This window comes from Lissotriton vulgaris, chromosome 2_2 (genome assembly GCF_964263255.1).
Source record: "Lissotriton vulgaris chromosome 2_2, aLisVul1.2, whole genome shotgun sequence".
NCBI classification, from domain to species: Eukaryota; Metazoa; Chordata; class Amphibia; order Caudata; family Salamandridae; genus Lissotriton; species Lissotriton vulgaris.
In genome coordinates this window covers 116,442,125-116,460,382 of record NC_141688.1, presented here as the reverse complement: position 1 = coordinate 116,460,382, position 18,258 = coordinate 116,442,125, and the positions used below count along the sequence as shown (strand labels likewise).

The 18,258-nt window shown below is 43.1% G+C and overlaps 1 protein-coding gene across 1 annotated transcript in view; it reads right to left on the bottom strand.

Annotated features, from left to right (window-relative positions):
- The window catches only part of LOC147729122 (uncharacterized), a 172,834-nt gene that overhangs the window by 76,183 nt on the left and 78,393 nt on the right, over positions 1 to 18,258 (bottom strand). Inside the window, exons 2-3 of the mRNA XM_086959869.1 lie at positions 600 to 729; positions 328 to 522 (exon numbers count right to left, since the gene is read on the bottom strand). Of these exons, the coding sequence (XP_086815995.1) occupies positions 328 to 522; positions 600 to 729 (325 nt within the window). The remainder of the gene's footprint in view (positions 1 to 327; positions 523 to 599; positions 730 to 18,258) is intronic.

Genomic DNA, 18,258 nt, shown 5'->3' with positions numbered 1-18,258 from the left:
GAACTAGAAAGAGGATTTGCAAGACCCAACTGCCTTCTGAAAGGGTAATATTTAGCCCAATCGTTGGCTGCAGGGTCTGAACAGCAGGCAGCGTTCAGATTATAACATAAAAACATAAGGCAGAAGGAGTTCAAGAAGTTAAAAAAAGGGTCCGTACATCCAAAGATACATCTGGAGGGAAAAAATAAATATTATTTCAGCATTGCTGTCTTCTTAATAAGGGTTTTCATCTTTCTTGCATTAATCAGAATCTCATACATGATAAATTAACACCAATTTCGTCAGCATCGCTATCAATATTATTTGTCCTAAGGTTTTTACATTTACCTTTTTCTATTGAATGTCCAAGAATAAAATGCTCCTCGTAGGTTTCGGAAACAGTGAGGACATCGAGAATGTTTTCAGTAGATTTTGAGCTCTTTTTTTCCTTAAATGATAGGTCAGTTGAAGAAACAATGGTCACTGGTAAGCTGTACTGGGACAGGAGATCTTCAAGGAAGTAGCAAGCCTGGAGGTCGCGGTCTGTAAAAACCATGAAAATCGTTTCAGTGCTTCCTTCTCTGGTAATACATTCATACATTAAATAATTCTTCCCATACCTTTTCTGGTTGTCGAATTTCCCACACAGAACTTCACTGTTTTCAACTTCAGTGGCAGAGAGAATATTTTCCCTGTCACAGATGTGGCGATGGCTCGCTTTTGGTAATAAAGTGAGTGTACCCTTAGGATCTGAGAATACAAATGGAAATGTTGCACTATTAAATGATAACCAACTGAGAACAGATAAAGAGCATTTAGGCATATCATAGGATCGAAGCTTCCAACATCAGTAGTGACGCGACAAAGATTGCACACAGAGAACCTCAAGGACCATCGAAATCATGAGATTGATGTAGCACTTAGGGACTAAGGCAAACAACTAAGAAAACGCTGTGCCCCTGAGCAAAGGCTTATCCACCATGGATACAATATGATTTCCAGATTAGAAGCATTACTGTTATTACTATTAAATAGTGGGACGTGTTGAGTCACCCAGAAAGTAAACTAATTATCAGTCATTCAACGTAAACCCCTCTAGATGAAGACGTCTGACTATCAGCAAACTAAACTCAATTGCAATCAATGAAAGCAAAGGCGAAAACCAGTACCTTGAGCCTATGGTACAAGATTACCATCAGCATTTAGATCGAAGCGCAGTAGACACTATTGCTGTCTTTATATTAAGCAACTAAAAGAAATCTAAAATAGGATAGCAGTTTGTTCCCCCACAGTCTGTCCCCTGGTGGCACCAGATGATATTTCAGAGGGTGGCAGTGTAGCATCGAATCCCTCATGAGGAGAATTCTCTGAATCTTAAGGAGAGGATGGGAGGATGGTGGCTATCTGCCCAGACTATGCAACATTTGAGGACAGGAACTTTAATGACTACAATCATCTTCCCATCTGAGGACTGTGATCATGACACTTGTAGCATTAAATAATTCATTTACAACTACTACACAGACATAATCCTCCTGGTGTTATCATTTAGGTGACTAAGATGTTTGAGTCTTCCATTCAAAAAAGTAGAACCATGTCCGGTGTCTTAGGGTCTAATTTCCATTTTGGGCCTAACTTATATATTGCCAACGGTGTACTGTTTTCATCAATATAATGGTTCGCCAGCCCTATTTAAATGTGAGTGTACCTTTGGTTTAAGATCAGTCTGTCTCCGCAATGGGTACACCCCTCCGATGGCCCGAAGACTTGTGGCGTGTAAATATTATGTGCCGTGCCTGGTGAAGACGAGGAATCACATAGATCTACCTTCATGCTGACTCCCATCACAGGATTCAATATACCATGTCTTGTTTTTATACTTGTGATGGGTACACTTGTTCTCATTAAATGTGAATACCCATTTGTTGGCCCTCATATAGTTTTAGACACTTTCTGCTCTCTCCCCTCTTCTCCCTACACCTTTCATTTGTTCATAACATTGCTTGGTCGCCTACCAGTGCTTCGAATGTGCTTAAAACACTCAAAAGAGTTCCTAATGTTAAAATAATGTCATTTCCATAGTTTTATAATATTGATTTTTAAGACCAGGGAACACTTGGATGAGACCAGGATCACCAGGTTGCTGCGCTATCTGGCGTGCACACATTTGGACTTGTGATTACCCTGAGCACACTGTTGATGCTTGTTTGATGTAACATTGAAAGCAGAGCCATCATACAGATGGGCCAGATGACATACATTTGGAGATGGGTTCAATGCCAAATGTTTGTCTGATAGAAGCCATGACCCATGCAGGTAAGAGGGGTGGGGCAGGTCAGGGGGGATTCATCAGATGACCACGAGGGAAACAAATAAGTAATTAATTTTTCTCATTGCATGTCGAAATCCCCCTCCCCCCCCCCCCCGCCCCCCTCCCAGCCCCACTGCTCTTACCTACATGGGCCGTGGCTCTCTGATACTAGGCTAAATAATTGCTTGGAACATGTGTACAAATGCCTGAAATGAAGGTATTATATGTATTTGCAGAATAATCACAATTGTGCCACCATAGGGGTGATCGGCACTGCACACCAGTGGTTCCGTTCGTTTCTCAGGGATCGTTTCTTCTGCGTGGCGTCCCCGCCCTACCAATCCAAATGTCATCCTCTGTCTCTTGGGGTCCCACAGGGTTCCTCACTGAGCCCCACGTTGTTTAACATCTACGTGAGGCCGCTGGCTGAGGTTGTGAAGCTCTGTGGTATGACCATGGTGTCGTATGCAGATGAAACCCAGCTAGCGGTCACGATCAGCGGGGACTCTGGGGTGGATGCCCCAAGATTCAGAGAAGGACTCAGGGCGGTGGCTGGTTGGATGACGTCCAACTGTCTCCAACTAAACGCCAAAAAAACGGAGGTGATGATCTTCGGGAAGCGGACGGACCTATGGGGAGATACTTGGTGGCCCTCTGAGCTGGGGCCGACCCCCACTCCGGTTGCGGAGATCAAAAACCTTGGTGTTTGGCTGGACCCTTCCCTCAACTTCGTTGGCCACACCAAAAGGACGGCGGCTTGCTGCTTCGGCATCCTGCGCAATCTGCGCCCTGCCCTTAAATACTTCGATGCCGCAACTCGTCAATTGGTGGTGCAAGCAACGGTTTTGGCGCGGTTGGACTATGCCAGCTCCCTTTTTATAGGATTAAACCAGGCTGAGTTAACCCGACTTCAAAGAGTGCAGAACGCTGCGGCCAGAGCGATCGTAGGTCTTCCTAGGTTTTGCTCGGCCGGTCCATCTTTGCGAGCCTTGCATTGGTTACCCGTTAGGCAGCGGATCCACTTTAAAGTTTTGTGCCTTTCCTTCAAAATTCTGAAAGGCCTATCACCTCCCTTACTGCACCAACTCTTGCGCCCTTACATCCCGGGCCGCACTCTGCGCTCGCTAGACCAAGAATTAGCGGTAGCCCCTCGGTTCAAACTCAGTCGGGTGGGGGGTCGCTCTTTTAAGGTGCGGGCAGCCGCACTCTGGAACGCTCTCCCGTTGAAACTCCGGACCTTTGGTGACCTGCTCTCCTTCCGCAAGGCCGCTAAAACTCATTTATTTTCTGAGCTTTGTTAAATCCTTCACTCCCCATTTTCTTAATAATTATTTCTGTTCCCCAGTTGTGTTGTGTTCGCCACCTTGTCGGTGCGCCGGGACGCTCCTTCGCTGGAGCAGCCGTGCGCAATACAAATAGCACTAACATAACATAACATAACATAACATAACTGGTACAAAATAGGGAATCTGTTTTGACCACTTGTATAGCTTGCATTGGAAATTGGGTTACTGGTTGACGGAGTGAAACCCTACTCAAGCAGCAGGAACAATGTTTGTCAAGGTGAAGGCACAAGCAATCCCCAAATTAACCTGTGCTTAACTGCACACACAAATTGTAATAGCAGGCATGAGACACGTTTGAAAAGGGCTATTTAAGTGGGTGACACAATTCGTGCTGCTGGTCCACTAGTAGCAATTAATGTACAGGTTCTTGGCACATGTATTACCCCTTTATTAGGGACGTATAAGTAAATTAAATGTGCCAAGTACATGTAAGCACATTTTACCATGTTTAAATGAGAGAGAACACACACTTTAGCACTGGTTAGCTGTGGTAAAGTGTGCAGAGTCCAAAGCCCAAACAAAACGAGGTGGGAAAAAGTGGAGGAGGGAGGCAAAAAATGTGGGGGAAGATCACCCTAAGGCTGACATGTCTAATTGCTTGGTGCTGGGGTCTTCATCAAGACAGGATCTCAAAGGTGAGTGACAGCTGATCAAAGTAGATGGTTGTGTAATATCTTAAAACTTATTGGGTAAAAAGTTCTTACTGTTGATGTAGAATGTGTCAGCAAGTTATTTCAGGAGTCAACGCGCTCGCTCATGTGTGTTTATCTATATTGTTCAAGGAACAAGCTGATATTATATCTGACAACTTTGTGCACAGCCACTCTTACCTTATATAATCTATTTGATGGCACCGCTTCAGGAAGGTGAGTTTGCTCACTTGCAGGACACCTATTGCAGTCCATTATTTTAAAAGTTGATCAGCCTTCAAGCATCAAGTATGCTAGATTTTACATAGGTTACCTGGCCAGACACATTACCGATTTTCTTGTCCATATTAATTAGAAAGACAAAGTGGTTACTAGCAGCACAACATTTAAGGCACTAAACTAATTATTAAAGCCCTCTGGTATCTCATAACAACCCAACAACTTGCCAGAGGGGCAGTGAGAACAAAGAAGGCTTTGAGTACTCCCCTTGCAAGCAGTCGGCAGCAGCAGGGGTAGAAGTGGACCGCATATGTAAAAAAGAGGGGTACCCCTGAATGAGTTTCCTAAATCAGGGTGAAAAAGCAATATTTGCAAATAGACATTTAGGAAACTGTTAAAAAGGTGGACCTATACTATACAATAACAATGTGTGACCAGAAAGGTAATTATTATTCCAAAATATATTCTTTTATTGCAAAAGATCTGATATGTATGATTTGTAAATATATATATATATATATATATATATTATACCTTTCCCTGGTATACCACGATTTTCATCAAAAAACCAGTGCCGAGGCCCAAATGGTGCTTGATGTTAGTATTTATTTGGCTCACGAAAAAAACAACCCAACGCGTTTCGAGGCCAAGCTTCTTGCTCACGGGTAACATTGCTTAAAGCGGCCATTCTATTTAAAGTGACATGATACAAAATAACGTGCACGTGTTTGCAAGGACATGAAAGAAATACTTTGCTACAATGTTTTCTCTTTTCACTTTGTGACAATTACAAAACGTGATTTAACAAATAATAGAGAAACACGTTCAAATAATAAAGATTGTCCTTGATGGCATTTTTACACCAGTTCGTATGCGTGTGTAAACCCAAGTGGGTAATGATTTCAGCCAAAAGGCTCCAATTTCGTGATACCTCACAGTAAGCCATAAAGTCAATCCACAAAATAATTTTCAGTCAAGTTGACGTTGTTTCTCAAATCATAGTCATTAATCAGACTGTGTGCTACCCAAGTGGGTGATTTCTAAGCAGTCACGTTTCAAGACGACATCTGTAAATAAAGAAAAACACGAATATATGCAATAATTTTAAAAAAAGTCCTTGCACCAAAGTGAATTTAAAACATTCATAGACTTCAAGAATGGAAAATGATGGAGAACAGTGAACAGCTATTAATACATTTTCAAGTTTGCAAATGAACAGCCAATTCTTCCCCCAAATTGTGCCCATTCGGATGTGTGGTGTTATATCTTATGATGTAACGGGACTCGAGTTTTCGCAGAGCCAACAACCTGTTACCACCCCTTTCTTTCTTTTCCACACAGTCAATCACCGTGAATCTCAGCAGATCAGGATTTTGGTTATGTACAGAGGCAAAATGCCTGGCCACCGGATACTGTGGATTGACATTCTTAATGGCCCTCATGTGTTCCAATACCCTCAATTTGGCTTTTTTTGTGGTCATCCCTATATAACATTTGTTACAGGGACACTGTAACGCGTATACCGCGAATTCAGTGTTGCACCCCAGTTGTTTCGTGATTTTGTGTTCTTCTTGGTCTTGGGAGATTTTTACGCTTTTACATTTATAGCTGTGTTTGCAAGCCTTGCAATTTCTGCACGGAAAAAATCCAGCAGTTTGCAAGTTCTTAGTTTTTTCCTTTATTAAGGCATTGCTTAGAGTGTCTTTGAGCGACTTTGCCTTTTTAAAGGTAACTGCAGGACGGTCACTGATTACTTCTTTTATGTCATCATCGAGTTTTAGGACATCCCAATATTTCTCAAGACTTTTCCTGACTCTCCATGATTGACTATCAAAGCTAGTAATGAATCTGATCTGGTCAGAATTCGTGCGAGCCTTGGGAACCAGTAAATTTTTCCTTTCCATGAGTTCAACCTTAGCTTCAGCTTGCTTAATGACATGTTTACTGTAACCCCTTTCACAAAATCTTTTACACATCACTCTCTTCTCAGTTTCATATGACTCCTGCATGCTGCAATTTCGTTTAGCCCTGATAAGTTCACCAAAAGGGATACTGCGTTTCAAGTTTGGTGGATGACAACTTTCAGCATGCAGTAAGCTGTTGCCAGCCGTAGGCTTGCGAAAGAGAGAACTGGTTAACACTCCACCCACAACAGCCAAGTGAACGTCCAGGAATTCTAGGTGACTTTTGTGCATATTGCTGGTAAATTTAAGATTCAACGAGTTATTATTCAAGATGTTTTCAAATTCTTCGGCCTCCTCCAAACTACCCTTCCACACACAAAAAATATCATCGATGAAGCGGACCCAGAGGACCACGTGGTCAGAAAAGTGGGAGATGTTCTTCACCACTTGCTGAAATATTGGGATGTCCTAAAACTCGATGATGACATAAAAGAAGTAATCAGTGACCGTCCTGCAGTTACCTTTAAAAAGGCAAAGTCGCTCAAAGACACTCTAAGCAATGCCTTAATAAAGGAAAAAACTAAGAACTTGCAAACTGCTGGATTTTTTCCGTGCAGAAATTGCAAGGCTTGCAAACACAGCTATAAATGTAAAAGCGTAAAAATCTCCCAAGACCAAGAAGAACACAAAATCACGAAACAACTGGGGTGCAACACTGAATTCGCGGTATACGCGTTACAGTGTCCCTGTAACAAATGTTATATAGGGATGACCACAAAAAAAGCCAAATTGAGGGTATTGGAACACATGAGGGCCATTAAGAATGTCAATCCACAGTATCCGGTGGCCAGGCATTTTGCCTCTGTACATAACCAAAATCCTGATCTGCTGAGATTCACGGTGATTGACTGTGTGGAAAAGAAAGAAAGGGGTGGTAACAGGTTGTTGGCTCTGCGAAAACTCGAGTACCGTTACATCATAAGATATAACACCACACATCCGAATGGGCACAATTTGGGGGAAGAATTGGCTGTTCATTTGCAAACTTGAAAATGTATTAATAGCTGTTCACTGTTCTCCATCATTTTCCATTCTTGAAGTCTATGAATGTTTTAAATTCACTTTGGTGCAAGGACTTTTTTTAAAATTATTGCATATATTCGTGTTTTTCTTTATTTACAGATGTCGTCTTGAAACGTGACTGCTTAGAAATCACCCACTTGGGTAGCACACAGTCTGATTAATGACTATGATTTGAGAAACAACGTCAACTTGACTGAAAATTATTTTGTGGATTGACTTTATGGCTTACTGTGAGGTATCACGAAATTGGAGCCTTTTGGCTGAAATCATTACCCACTTGGGTTTACACACGCATACGAACTGGTGTAAAAATGCCATCAAGGACAATCTTTATTATTTGAACGTGTTTCTCTATTATTTGTTAAATCACGTTTTGTAATTGTCACAAAGTGAAAAGAGAAAACATTGTAGCAAAGTATTTCTTTCATGCCCTTGCAAACACGTGCACGTTATTTTGTATCATGTCACTTTAAATAGAATGGCCGCTTTAAGCAATGTTACCCGTGAGCAAGAAGCTTGGCTTCGAAACGCGTTGGGTTGTTTTTTTCGTGAGCCAAATAAATACTAACATCAAGCACCATTTGGGCCTCGGCACTGGTTTTTTGATGAAAATCGTGGTATACCAGGGAAAGGTATAATAACGAGGAAGTGGCGATTCCGCCGGGAGCCCGCCGTTGCAAGCGGCTTAAGCTAGCCAAATTCTGTGTGGTGTAATATATATATATATATATATATATATATATATATATATATATATATATATATATGCGGTATGTGTCGTCCTATTGAGTCAGCATGCAGCCAAACAGTAAGGAGGAGACGAGACCCGTTTCTTTGGTGTTCAGAATTTTATTTTGCCCAACACCAGTCTGCCATGACGCGTTTCGGCTACCAAAAGCCTTGATAAATATATATATTGATTTAATATTTTTGCTCATGGACAAACAAACAATAAAGTGCATACAGAATACAATGTATAACTTATAACCACATGGGTAACAAAAGACAAATGTGATACAAAAGTTAAACCAACCAGATGGTTATAAATAACATATTCAAAATCAAGATAAGATACAGCATTTCAAATGTGTTTAACAGATGTCCAAAAGAGAAAATTGCTAACATAATTAGAATCAAAAGAGAAAATGTCTAACATAAGTTGAAGTGGACCGTACCATTAATGGAAGTGGGCGAAGTGGGCAGAGGCCTCATAGAATAATATTGGCCACATTATCCTAATTTATTTTTGATGAATGACTCCCTTCTGCTGGTCTCAGACAAGGTGCCTGCGTCTGGCCCGCCCTTCCAGGGTCATGCTGAGGAACAATGATGCTCTCGGGTGCGGAGATGGCACGCGCTGCTGAATAAGAAGTACTTCCGGTAAAAGTGATCTGCATCCGCTTTGTGTTTGGATGGTAGTGTGATAGCAGATAGTGTTGATGCACGCGCTCTGCCCTGGTTTGTAACTTCTAGTTTCTTGACAGACTCCCTAATGACGCAGGAAAACAATATGTCCTGGAAATGTGTAGGGGGTCTTATCAGTGAGCCGGGAGAAAGTCATTTGTAAAAATCTATCTTCTACAGAACAAGAGCACGGGCGGCAGGATGTTCTTGTTGTTTCTTTCAATAAGTCATACTGCACACAATGTCAAACAATGTCAAACAGAATAGAAAGTGTTCGGAAAAAATTGGTGGACTTAAATATTGTCAAACTCTGTACAGTTCAGTAACAGCCGGAACGAAAATTGAGATAATGCAAATTACCGAGCATGAAAGGCGACAACCAAGTGTTGTATCCTTAAGTACTCCTGGATTGCTGTTTTAGAAAAATTCATTTAGCCCTACGGACTTCTGGTAGTGAATTATACAGTTATCATACACAAGGGAGGCAGGGAGCCCTCTCTCTGTCCTGGACCGGGACAAGCAGAGGGCTGTGTGGGGGTGCAGCAGTCCGGCTTCCGGGGAGCGCTAAGAGGCACCTGTTGATGCTTTGCATCTCACCACTATGGAAACCGAGCACACGTTATTCTATGGCAGGACCGGAGGCTCCGATTATGCTATCTCCTTTCTTTACTGAAAAATCTCAGCAGCCAATCACTGTAAAGAAGAGAAAAATACAACTGCAATACCCATGAATACACTGGGTATTACATAGTAACCATAGAGTATGCACACTATAAAAGGAACCATAGAGAAACATTTATCCTCCGCAGCCAGTTAAGTCCCGTTTCTCATTGTTTTCATATTGTACTTTTGTGATATTGCTTACTTGGTGCCTGCTTTCTTGCGCTTTGTTCCTAGCGCTCTGTTCATGCGCTGTGCTTATCTCGCTTCTTTTGTCGCGGTCAGCGCGTCGCGCTTTCATTCGGTAGTGCTTCTGCGGTATTAATGCTTTGGAGCGCATGTGTCGCCTCCTTCGGGCGGGCGCTGCGCGTCCTCACCTTTCATTAGAAGTGTGGGATATTTGGGGATCGGGAAGAAGCGCGTGTAGCTCGCGCTGCCTTCTCTTGCCTTTCCTTCATGAGCAGCCGCATCTGCCGTGTTTACACGGCTCTCTCGCACGCCGGAGCAGCGTTTTTCTCAGTTCTTGCCCACAGCTCGTTTTGGCAGTCCCCAGCTTACACCATATGTGCCATTAACGCTCTAGGGCTGTATAATCAGCATAGGCTTTGCCTAGAGTGGCTTTTTAGCAGCAAGCCCTCCCTCCACACTTAAAGTTCATTTTTGACAGGTGTCAACCTGTTTGCTTTGGCTTGCTGAGGGGTTTTTCCACTCCCCCAGATATTGCTCCTTGCAATTAGTTCTTCCTTCCTCTTGTGGGCTTTAATTCCATCACTTTGTGTGGTCATGGGTGACTATTATGAGGAAGACAAATTTTATTATGACGACGATGAAGCTTCAGGTTCCCTGGAGCAGGATTTGGTGGACGCATTAGACCAAGGGTTCAAACATTCCGTTAATCAGGCGCTGGTGCGCGCCATTGCCCATTTAAAACGTCACCTTTCAGAATATGCTGTACAGCAGGGCTGGCTGCCTCCCTCTTCAGGTCGCAGTTCCAAATAGCCCAAAAATCCACACCATTCTGATTTTGCGAAGCTAGCTAAGACCTTAGCCTCCTCTCAGTCTTCTGGGGTTTCTTCTATGTCAGCTCGCTCTGCAGAGAAACGTTCCAAGGATGATACCGATTCCTCCTCCTCCACCTCTTCATCAGATCATGAACATCCTCCTCCTTCTAAGAAGTCTCGTAGTGGAGTCCTTGCGAGCTTGAGGTGTTCGTTTAATAGTTTATCTCGACGATATTCTCATTATGGCGCAATGTCCTCCCCTATTGCGGACTCATTTGACTTGTTCGATAGACCTCTTGCAATCTCTGGGTTTTCTGGTAAATCCTCAGAAGTCGTTTTTCCTGCCATCCCAGTCGATAGAATTTGTGGGTTTTCTGGTCGACTCGGCGTCCTGTCAGCACCTCTTGCCCAATCAGAAGATCAGATCCGTCAAGAGGGAGTTGAGGTTACTCTTGTCCAGACAGAATGTGTCGTTGAGGTCCATGGCTCGGAATTCTCGGTTTGCTGGCGTCTTCAATTCAGGCGATTTTCCCATGCCCATTGCATTACTGGGCTCTTCAATGTCTCAAGATCAAGCATCTCCAGAAAGGACTTCGCTATTCCGATCTTGTTCCTCTGACAGAGGAAGCGAGGTGGGAGATGTTGTGGTCGTTGGAACACATGGAGTCCTGGAACGGGAGAGGCCTTTTTGGTCCGTTCCCGGATGTAGTGATGGAATCCGATGCCAGCCGGTGGGGTTGGGGAGCCCCGTGCGGTCAGGTCTCGACAGGAGGCCGTTGGTCACAGGAGGAGTTGTCTCTCCACATAAATTGCTTGGAGCTCCTGGCGGGGTCTTTCGCGATTCGTTGTCTAGTGCCGAATATGTTGAATTGTTGCATACTCCTCCGCATGGACAATATTTCAGCGGTTCGGTATGTCAACAAGTTAGGGGGGACGAGGTCCAGACTTCTAGCGGGAATTGCGAAGGATTTTTGGCATTTCTGTCTGCAACGGCAGATCATTGTTTTTGCAGAGTATCTCCCGGGTCACGACAATCTGATCGCCAATTGGAACTCTCGGCACCTCAGGCACTTCAGCGATTGAAGACTTCATCCTCGGGTGTTTTGGTCTCTGTCCCAGGTTTGAGGCCAGTGTCAGATTGATCTGTTCACATCTCGCCTCAACACCCAGCTTCCCCAGTTTTTCAGTTGGCGTCCGGATCCGGAGGCTCTAGCCACGGATGCGTTTCTCCAGGTCTGGCCTCCTCACCTGTGTTATGCGTTTCCCCCCCTTGTGATGATCCCCAGGGTTTTGGCTCGCACAAAACTGTATCAGTCGGAGCTTGTTCTGACCACTCCTCCTTGGAGGGCTCAGGCCTGGTTCCCAATTCTTCTGGAGATGAGTTGTTCGACGTCCTTCCTTCTTCCCCACAAGTGGAACCTTTTGCTGGACCCTCTGCTCAATCCGCACCCCTTGGTTCAATCGTGTCAGCTCCTTCTCGTGGCATGGCGGATTTCGGGGAACGCTGGAAAGTCCCAGGTCTTTCTTCAGACGCTTCCAGATTTATCAGCGGAGCTTGGTCCCCAACACACACAAACGTTATGCTTCAGCTTGGAAGCGGTGGTGTGATTGGTGTTCACAGCGGGAAGTGGATCCCGCTTCAGCGGATATCACTTTGATCGTTAATTTTCTGGCCTCGATTGCTTCTTCGGGTCTGGCCTATAGGACTGTCAATAATTTTCGTTCTGCCATTTCTGCAGGCCACATCTCTATCGATGGCAAGCCTGCTGGGGAACATCCTTTAATTTCTAAATTACTCAGAGGTACACGGCTGGTAAAACCGCCCTGTCCGAAATATGTGGCTTTATGGGATGTTTCTGTGGTTTTGCGTTTTTTGGAGTCCTGGCCTTCCAATGCTTTGTTGACCCTCAAGCAGCTTTCCGCTAAATTGACAATGTTGCTGCGCTTGGTGTTGTGCAAACGTGTTTCCGATGTTCGTGCTCTAGACCTTGCTGGTCGTTCTTTTTCACTTGATGGGGTTACGTTTAATATCTCCTGAGGCACCAAATGTAATACCTCTTCCGTCACTTACCCTTCTTTTCCTCAACATCCACAACTTTGTGTAGTTCAGTGCATTAAGGATTATGAGGTAAGTACCGCTCCTTTTCGACAGGATTTGCATGGCCAGTTGCTTATTGCTCTACAAAAGCCTTTTAAGCCTGTAACTCCTGCCACGCTGGCGAGATAGGTGCGTTGGTTAATGCTTGAAGCCGGCATTGATGTTTCCATCTTCAGTGCGCATTCCGCACGAGGAGCTATGGCTTCCAAAGCTTTTTCTTTGGGTGTGAGTCTGCTTGATATCATGAAGGCCGCTGATTGGTCATCTGACTCTGTGTTTAGAACTTTCTATTTTAAACCTATTGTTGATATTGCTTCTGTTGTGGTGGATCAGCTTTAAACAAGCATAATCGGAGCCTCCGGTCCTGCCATAGAATTTAAAATTTGCAAACATACAAGAATTTTCAATTCTATTAAGGACACGGAGGCGAGGATTATCCCACCCATGTTATTTGCTTGCATTTTTCTGCTGTTTCATATTGGTTCTTTTCTGCACTTGTATTATGCATTGTTTATTGATGCTCCTTGTTTTTTTCCCTTCCTATTTGGTTATGTATCATTGATTTGAGGGTATGGTTATTACGATTCTGACTTTCTTTCCAGGTTCTGATCCTAAATGAAGTTCTTCATGGGCGCTCCTTCTTCTTCTACCTGCTGCCTGTTTCAAGTTCCACGATTTCCTGTTGTTGCGGCTAGCCTCGCGTTTTTTTCTTTCCAGTGGAATGCTGCTTCGTGAAGTTCTCCTTTACTCCATCGTTTGGTTGGGATGACGTTTTTTCTTCGAATGACATGTTACTATGGACAAAGAAAGAGGATATGTGTTTCTCTATGGTTCCTTTTATAGTGTACATACTCTATGGTTACTATGTAATTAATACCCAATGTATTCATGGGTATTGTAGTTGTATTTTTCTCTTCTTTACAGTGATTGGCTGCTGAGATTTTTCAGTAAAGAAATGAGATAGCATAATCCTCGCCTCCGTGTCCTTAATAGAATTGAAAATTCTTGTCACGTATTTTTGCAAATTTTAAATTCCAGCTAAACAATGACAGCCTTTCAGTTAAGGATAACGGAATGCTGTAATTTTGCTTCATTAAAGACGTCATCTAAAAGTCAGCTCGTACTTGCTCTCTTTCACAAGTCTATGTTTAGATAATAAATATTGTTTTTTTTCAAGCGATGCTCACTAACCAGATGCACCATAAAAAAGAGAATACAATGGCACTGAAATACTTTTTCAGCGAAGTATTAAAAATTCTCCATTCTGAAACGATGATATGTTTACAATATTTAAATATTAAAAGGGGGCGCTAACAGATTACAAAGAGATTGTTTCTTTATTGCTATCATTCGGTAACTATTAAAAAGGCTTATGATTATATAATGATTTATATTATAATAATACATTACTGATGTTAATTTCTATTGATTTTCAAATGTTCTGGATTGGCAACAAAGATTCTATAATAATAATACATTGTTTTAATCTAGTGCTTCATACCACACCAGGTGATGTAAATATAGGTGTAACTGTTACCCAAATTAATGGTATCTGATTAACCAACCACATGAGAATGGAAGGTTCAGTGAGATTTGCCGGGATTCGAAACCCTACTGTAAGCTGCAGGTCAAATTGACCTGCAGCTCACAGTACAGATCAATAGAAGATCGTAACTAGCAGCCATCTTGCCAGCTTTGATAGGTTCACTTTAGGCCTCCGAATGAGGCATTTAACTGAACAGAAACATACATACTCTGCAGCCAGGGTACACCTTTCAGTCTCCTGTCTTTATCAAATTGTGTGGTCTTGGGCAAAACAAGTTTTATTCCTATGGCCCAGGACCCATACATGTGACAATGAAATTCAGTTTCCATTATGTACTTTAAAATAAAATGTATTAATTCATATTGGTCCAGTGCAAAGCTTCTGATTACGCTTGATGTGAGTTTGGTCTACTTTATAATAACCCCCTTTCGCCCAGAAGAATCATGAGACCACGAGCATCACAAAATTGCACTTAATATGAATATCCATTTGGGACATCCATCTTGTCGCACAGAGACACTGCAGATAGCAAATATATTTTGCCTGGATACCAATACAGCACCATTGTGCTGCATTTTGAAGCACATTCTTAAGCCTGAGGGGAAGATTTACAAGCCCCTTGCGCTGCAAATACATCACTTTTTGTGACGCACTGCAGCCCATTTCTTTGCCCCATATTTACAAGGACAGGAAAAGCCATCCTGCGTGGCTTTTCCTGCCCTTGTAATACGCCCAAAAACCGCACAATCAAGTAATCAAGCTCATCCTGTGAACAACACAAATCAAGCGAGTCTAGGATTGAGTTTGGAATTATGGTCTTGATGTGCAAACTTTCATGACAAATTGTACTGTCTATGTTTGTCTCTCTCCCCTTTTTAATTACAAAACTTTTTTCATGTTATTGTTTTAATTTAGTTGACACTTTGTGTTTGCAAAACCAGGTGTAGCATGAGAACTTGCGAACTGTAGAGGAATTTTAGATGAACTGTGACTGTGATGATATTGTATAAGATGTTTATGGAATGATAATTTGTTTTTAAATGTTTTATTGTCTTTGTTTTTAACATACAAATAAATTTCAAACACTTTATATATAAAAATGTTTTGTTTATAATTGATTAGTAGTAGTGTCCATTACTAACATTTGGGCCTAATTTCTCAGCAATTTCGCCAAGGGAATGTTCTGATTTCACTGTTTATAAGTATCCTATTCCCCTGGTGTGTTAAGGGGTCTCTCTCAATTTTCTTACACTTGTAAATATTGCCGCTTTACACGCAACACTTTGCGTGAAAGGGGCGTTCCATGGGTGTTGCTGTGGATGTTCCCACGCAACACCCATGGAACCAGACACATTTCCAGATGTACAGGAAATTGTAAACCTGTAAATGCGTCAGTTTGCTACGTCACCCTAGGGGTGGCGTAGGCAGGCGCAACGAGGAGAAATGTTTTCATTTCTCCTTGTTTTAGGTCTCGCCTGGCATTTCAGTGCATGCGACGCTCGCTTTGAAAGGCATGCAGTATACACTATGGTGAGGGAAAGCAACGCCCACTTTCAGGCCATATTTTTGATTGGCTTCAATCATAAATTCTGCATTTTGATTCGTTTTCGGCTTGTTAGTCCCTCCTCCTGATGACCATGTTGTCATTTATATCCTTCCCTGGCTATTGGCCCCTTTACTCCAAAACTAATTTTGGCCCTGTGTTCCCTCTCCCGCCCCCTACCGTCCTCTCCCGCAGTCAGTGACTTTTTGCCCCTCCCCCTAACATCCCCCTCCTGTTCGTGCCTTCCTGGACCCCCGCTCTCCCGTTTCCAATGCAATAGGTCTTGTATAATTACGAGTCCTGTTGCATTAAGAAATGCTTGTTTGTGCTAGCATTGTTTGTCCTGGACTTGTGCGCTGCTGACTCCGCCCTCGAAATAACAGTGGTGTTGTTGCTTAGTGTTTTGGGGTGGCTGGTACATGTACACTATTTGTGTAGGGTACATCTACACTTTTACCACTGCGCTTTATTCCTCAATGGGTAATTGCTACTTCATTCACCATTGATTACGGATGGGGCATCGGCTGCCGCCCTGCCCTTCGAACAGACATACTTTCTTTTCTTTTTCTTCTTTTTTTTGACATTGGTTTATTTGTGCATGGATGCAGTTTCCATGACTGTAAATATCATTTATGGTTGTGTTCCTCGTTTTTCTTTTCATTTTATAACAAATGCCCTTTTTATTCCATCCATGCCAGTGTTTTCTTTATATTATAATATGCCTGCCACGGGCGCGATACTTCTTGGACGTAGTTACATGAATATGATCACGTGATGGGCGTCAAGACGCATCATGGCACCACGCCCCCTTCCTCAAACAGCTGTGGATGTGGCACGCGGTATGAACTTTGTGTCCAGCATGTTTGCCTTCGTCGAGACACACAAGACTAGTAAGCATGTTTGTTTTCCTTGTAATACCAGTACTATATGGGCATACATTGCGCATTTCAAATGTGTTGCTACATAAGTCCTTACGGGGCACTTGGAGCACTATTAGTATTCATGTATACAAGGTTTATATGGGCACATACCTTTCACTTTAAATGTGTTACTATCATAGGTCCTGATGGGGCACTTGCAGCACTACCATTATTTTTAACGCATTACCACTTTGCAGATATGCATTGAGCAAACATGCTGTGCTGGTCTACTTTTATATGCAGGTTCATTTGTTATAGGGAAGTGTTGTAGTCATGTGTTCAGCGTTTCTGCCATCGCAGGACCGCTATATCCTATATCGTACGGTGTTAACAAAACAGGAGAAACATATTTCTCCGCAGCACAGTCATACTTACCTTCCCCCTTTTTCCAAGCAACACTCCCTTGCAATCAGCAAGTACCCTCTAAAACATACCAGAAAGCTGCATCATGTCTATAATTGGGTCGAGAACTTCCTGATGCCCTCATGTAGGCAAGTTTCACCCCACTTAACTAGTGCGCATGTACATACCCGTTTTTGTGTTAAACTCGGGTTTTTGTTTAGAAGGTAGGGAAAATAATATACTCCAATGTGGAAGTTGTAAATTAACCCGGAAATCAAACTGTTGTAGCTTGGAAGGCCCTGCAGCAGGCAGAGACCCCTGGAGCCATCTACGGGAAGGCGGAGGGACAAAGGTACCCCCCACACGCACTGTCGGGCTGGCCTGGAAGTTGCAAGGGGAAGCTAAAGTCACCTTCTGCCACTAACAAACTCAGGGCCAACTTGTGAGCAGTCTCTTCTGGGTTTTTTCAGATGCGGTTTCCTATGTGGCTGTTGCACACCTAAAAGCTTTAGAAAGTGAATGGGCAGCATTTCTGGAGATCAAGTAAGAGGTACAACGCTTACTTGTTTAACGTGGCATTCTGCTATCTTCTGTTTTGGAGTTGTTTGTTTTGAGCATTCAAATCCCAAAGATTATTTTCTTTTGATTTACACGTAAAAGAATAAGGAAAATTTGCCCCATGTTGCTGCGTGATTTGTTCTTTAGATTTATGTAATAATGTATTTATAAAGTGCCAGATTTGACCCCTGAAGGGGTATCTCTGCGGTCTAGACGGGCCGTGTGAGGAATAACCTAACAGCTAGGGATCAGAGGTGAACAGAAAGGTCTTAAGCTGTTTCCTGAAGAGGAGATGTTCAGTGCATTGTCTTAGTTGCACAGGGAGCTTGTTCCAGTGGCAGGGTCCCAGATAAGATAGGGCCTTCCCACCTTGTCTGGCTCGTTTGATTCTAGGCACTGTGGGGAGGTTTTTGATTTCTGAGCGGAGGAGCTGCCATGGTGTGTAAGGGATACATTTATCTGCCAGGTAGCTGGGGCCGGAGTTGGACAAGGCTCTGTGGATGGTACAGTAGACCTTGAACTGTACACACTTCCGTATCGGGAGCCAGTGGAGCAATGGTCGAGAGGCCGTCCTTGGTGGTGCGTTCAGAATCAGATGTGCTGTCGTGTTCTGGACAACCTGTAGTCTGTCAAGGGCGGCCTCGTTTGCAGACAGCAGAAGGCTGTTATAATAATCCAGGCGACTTAATATAAG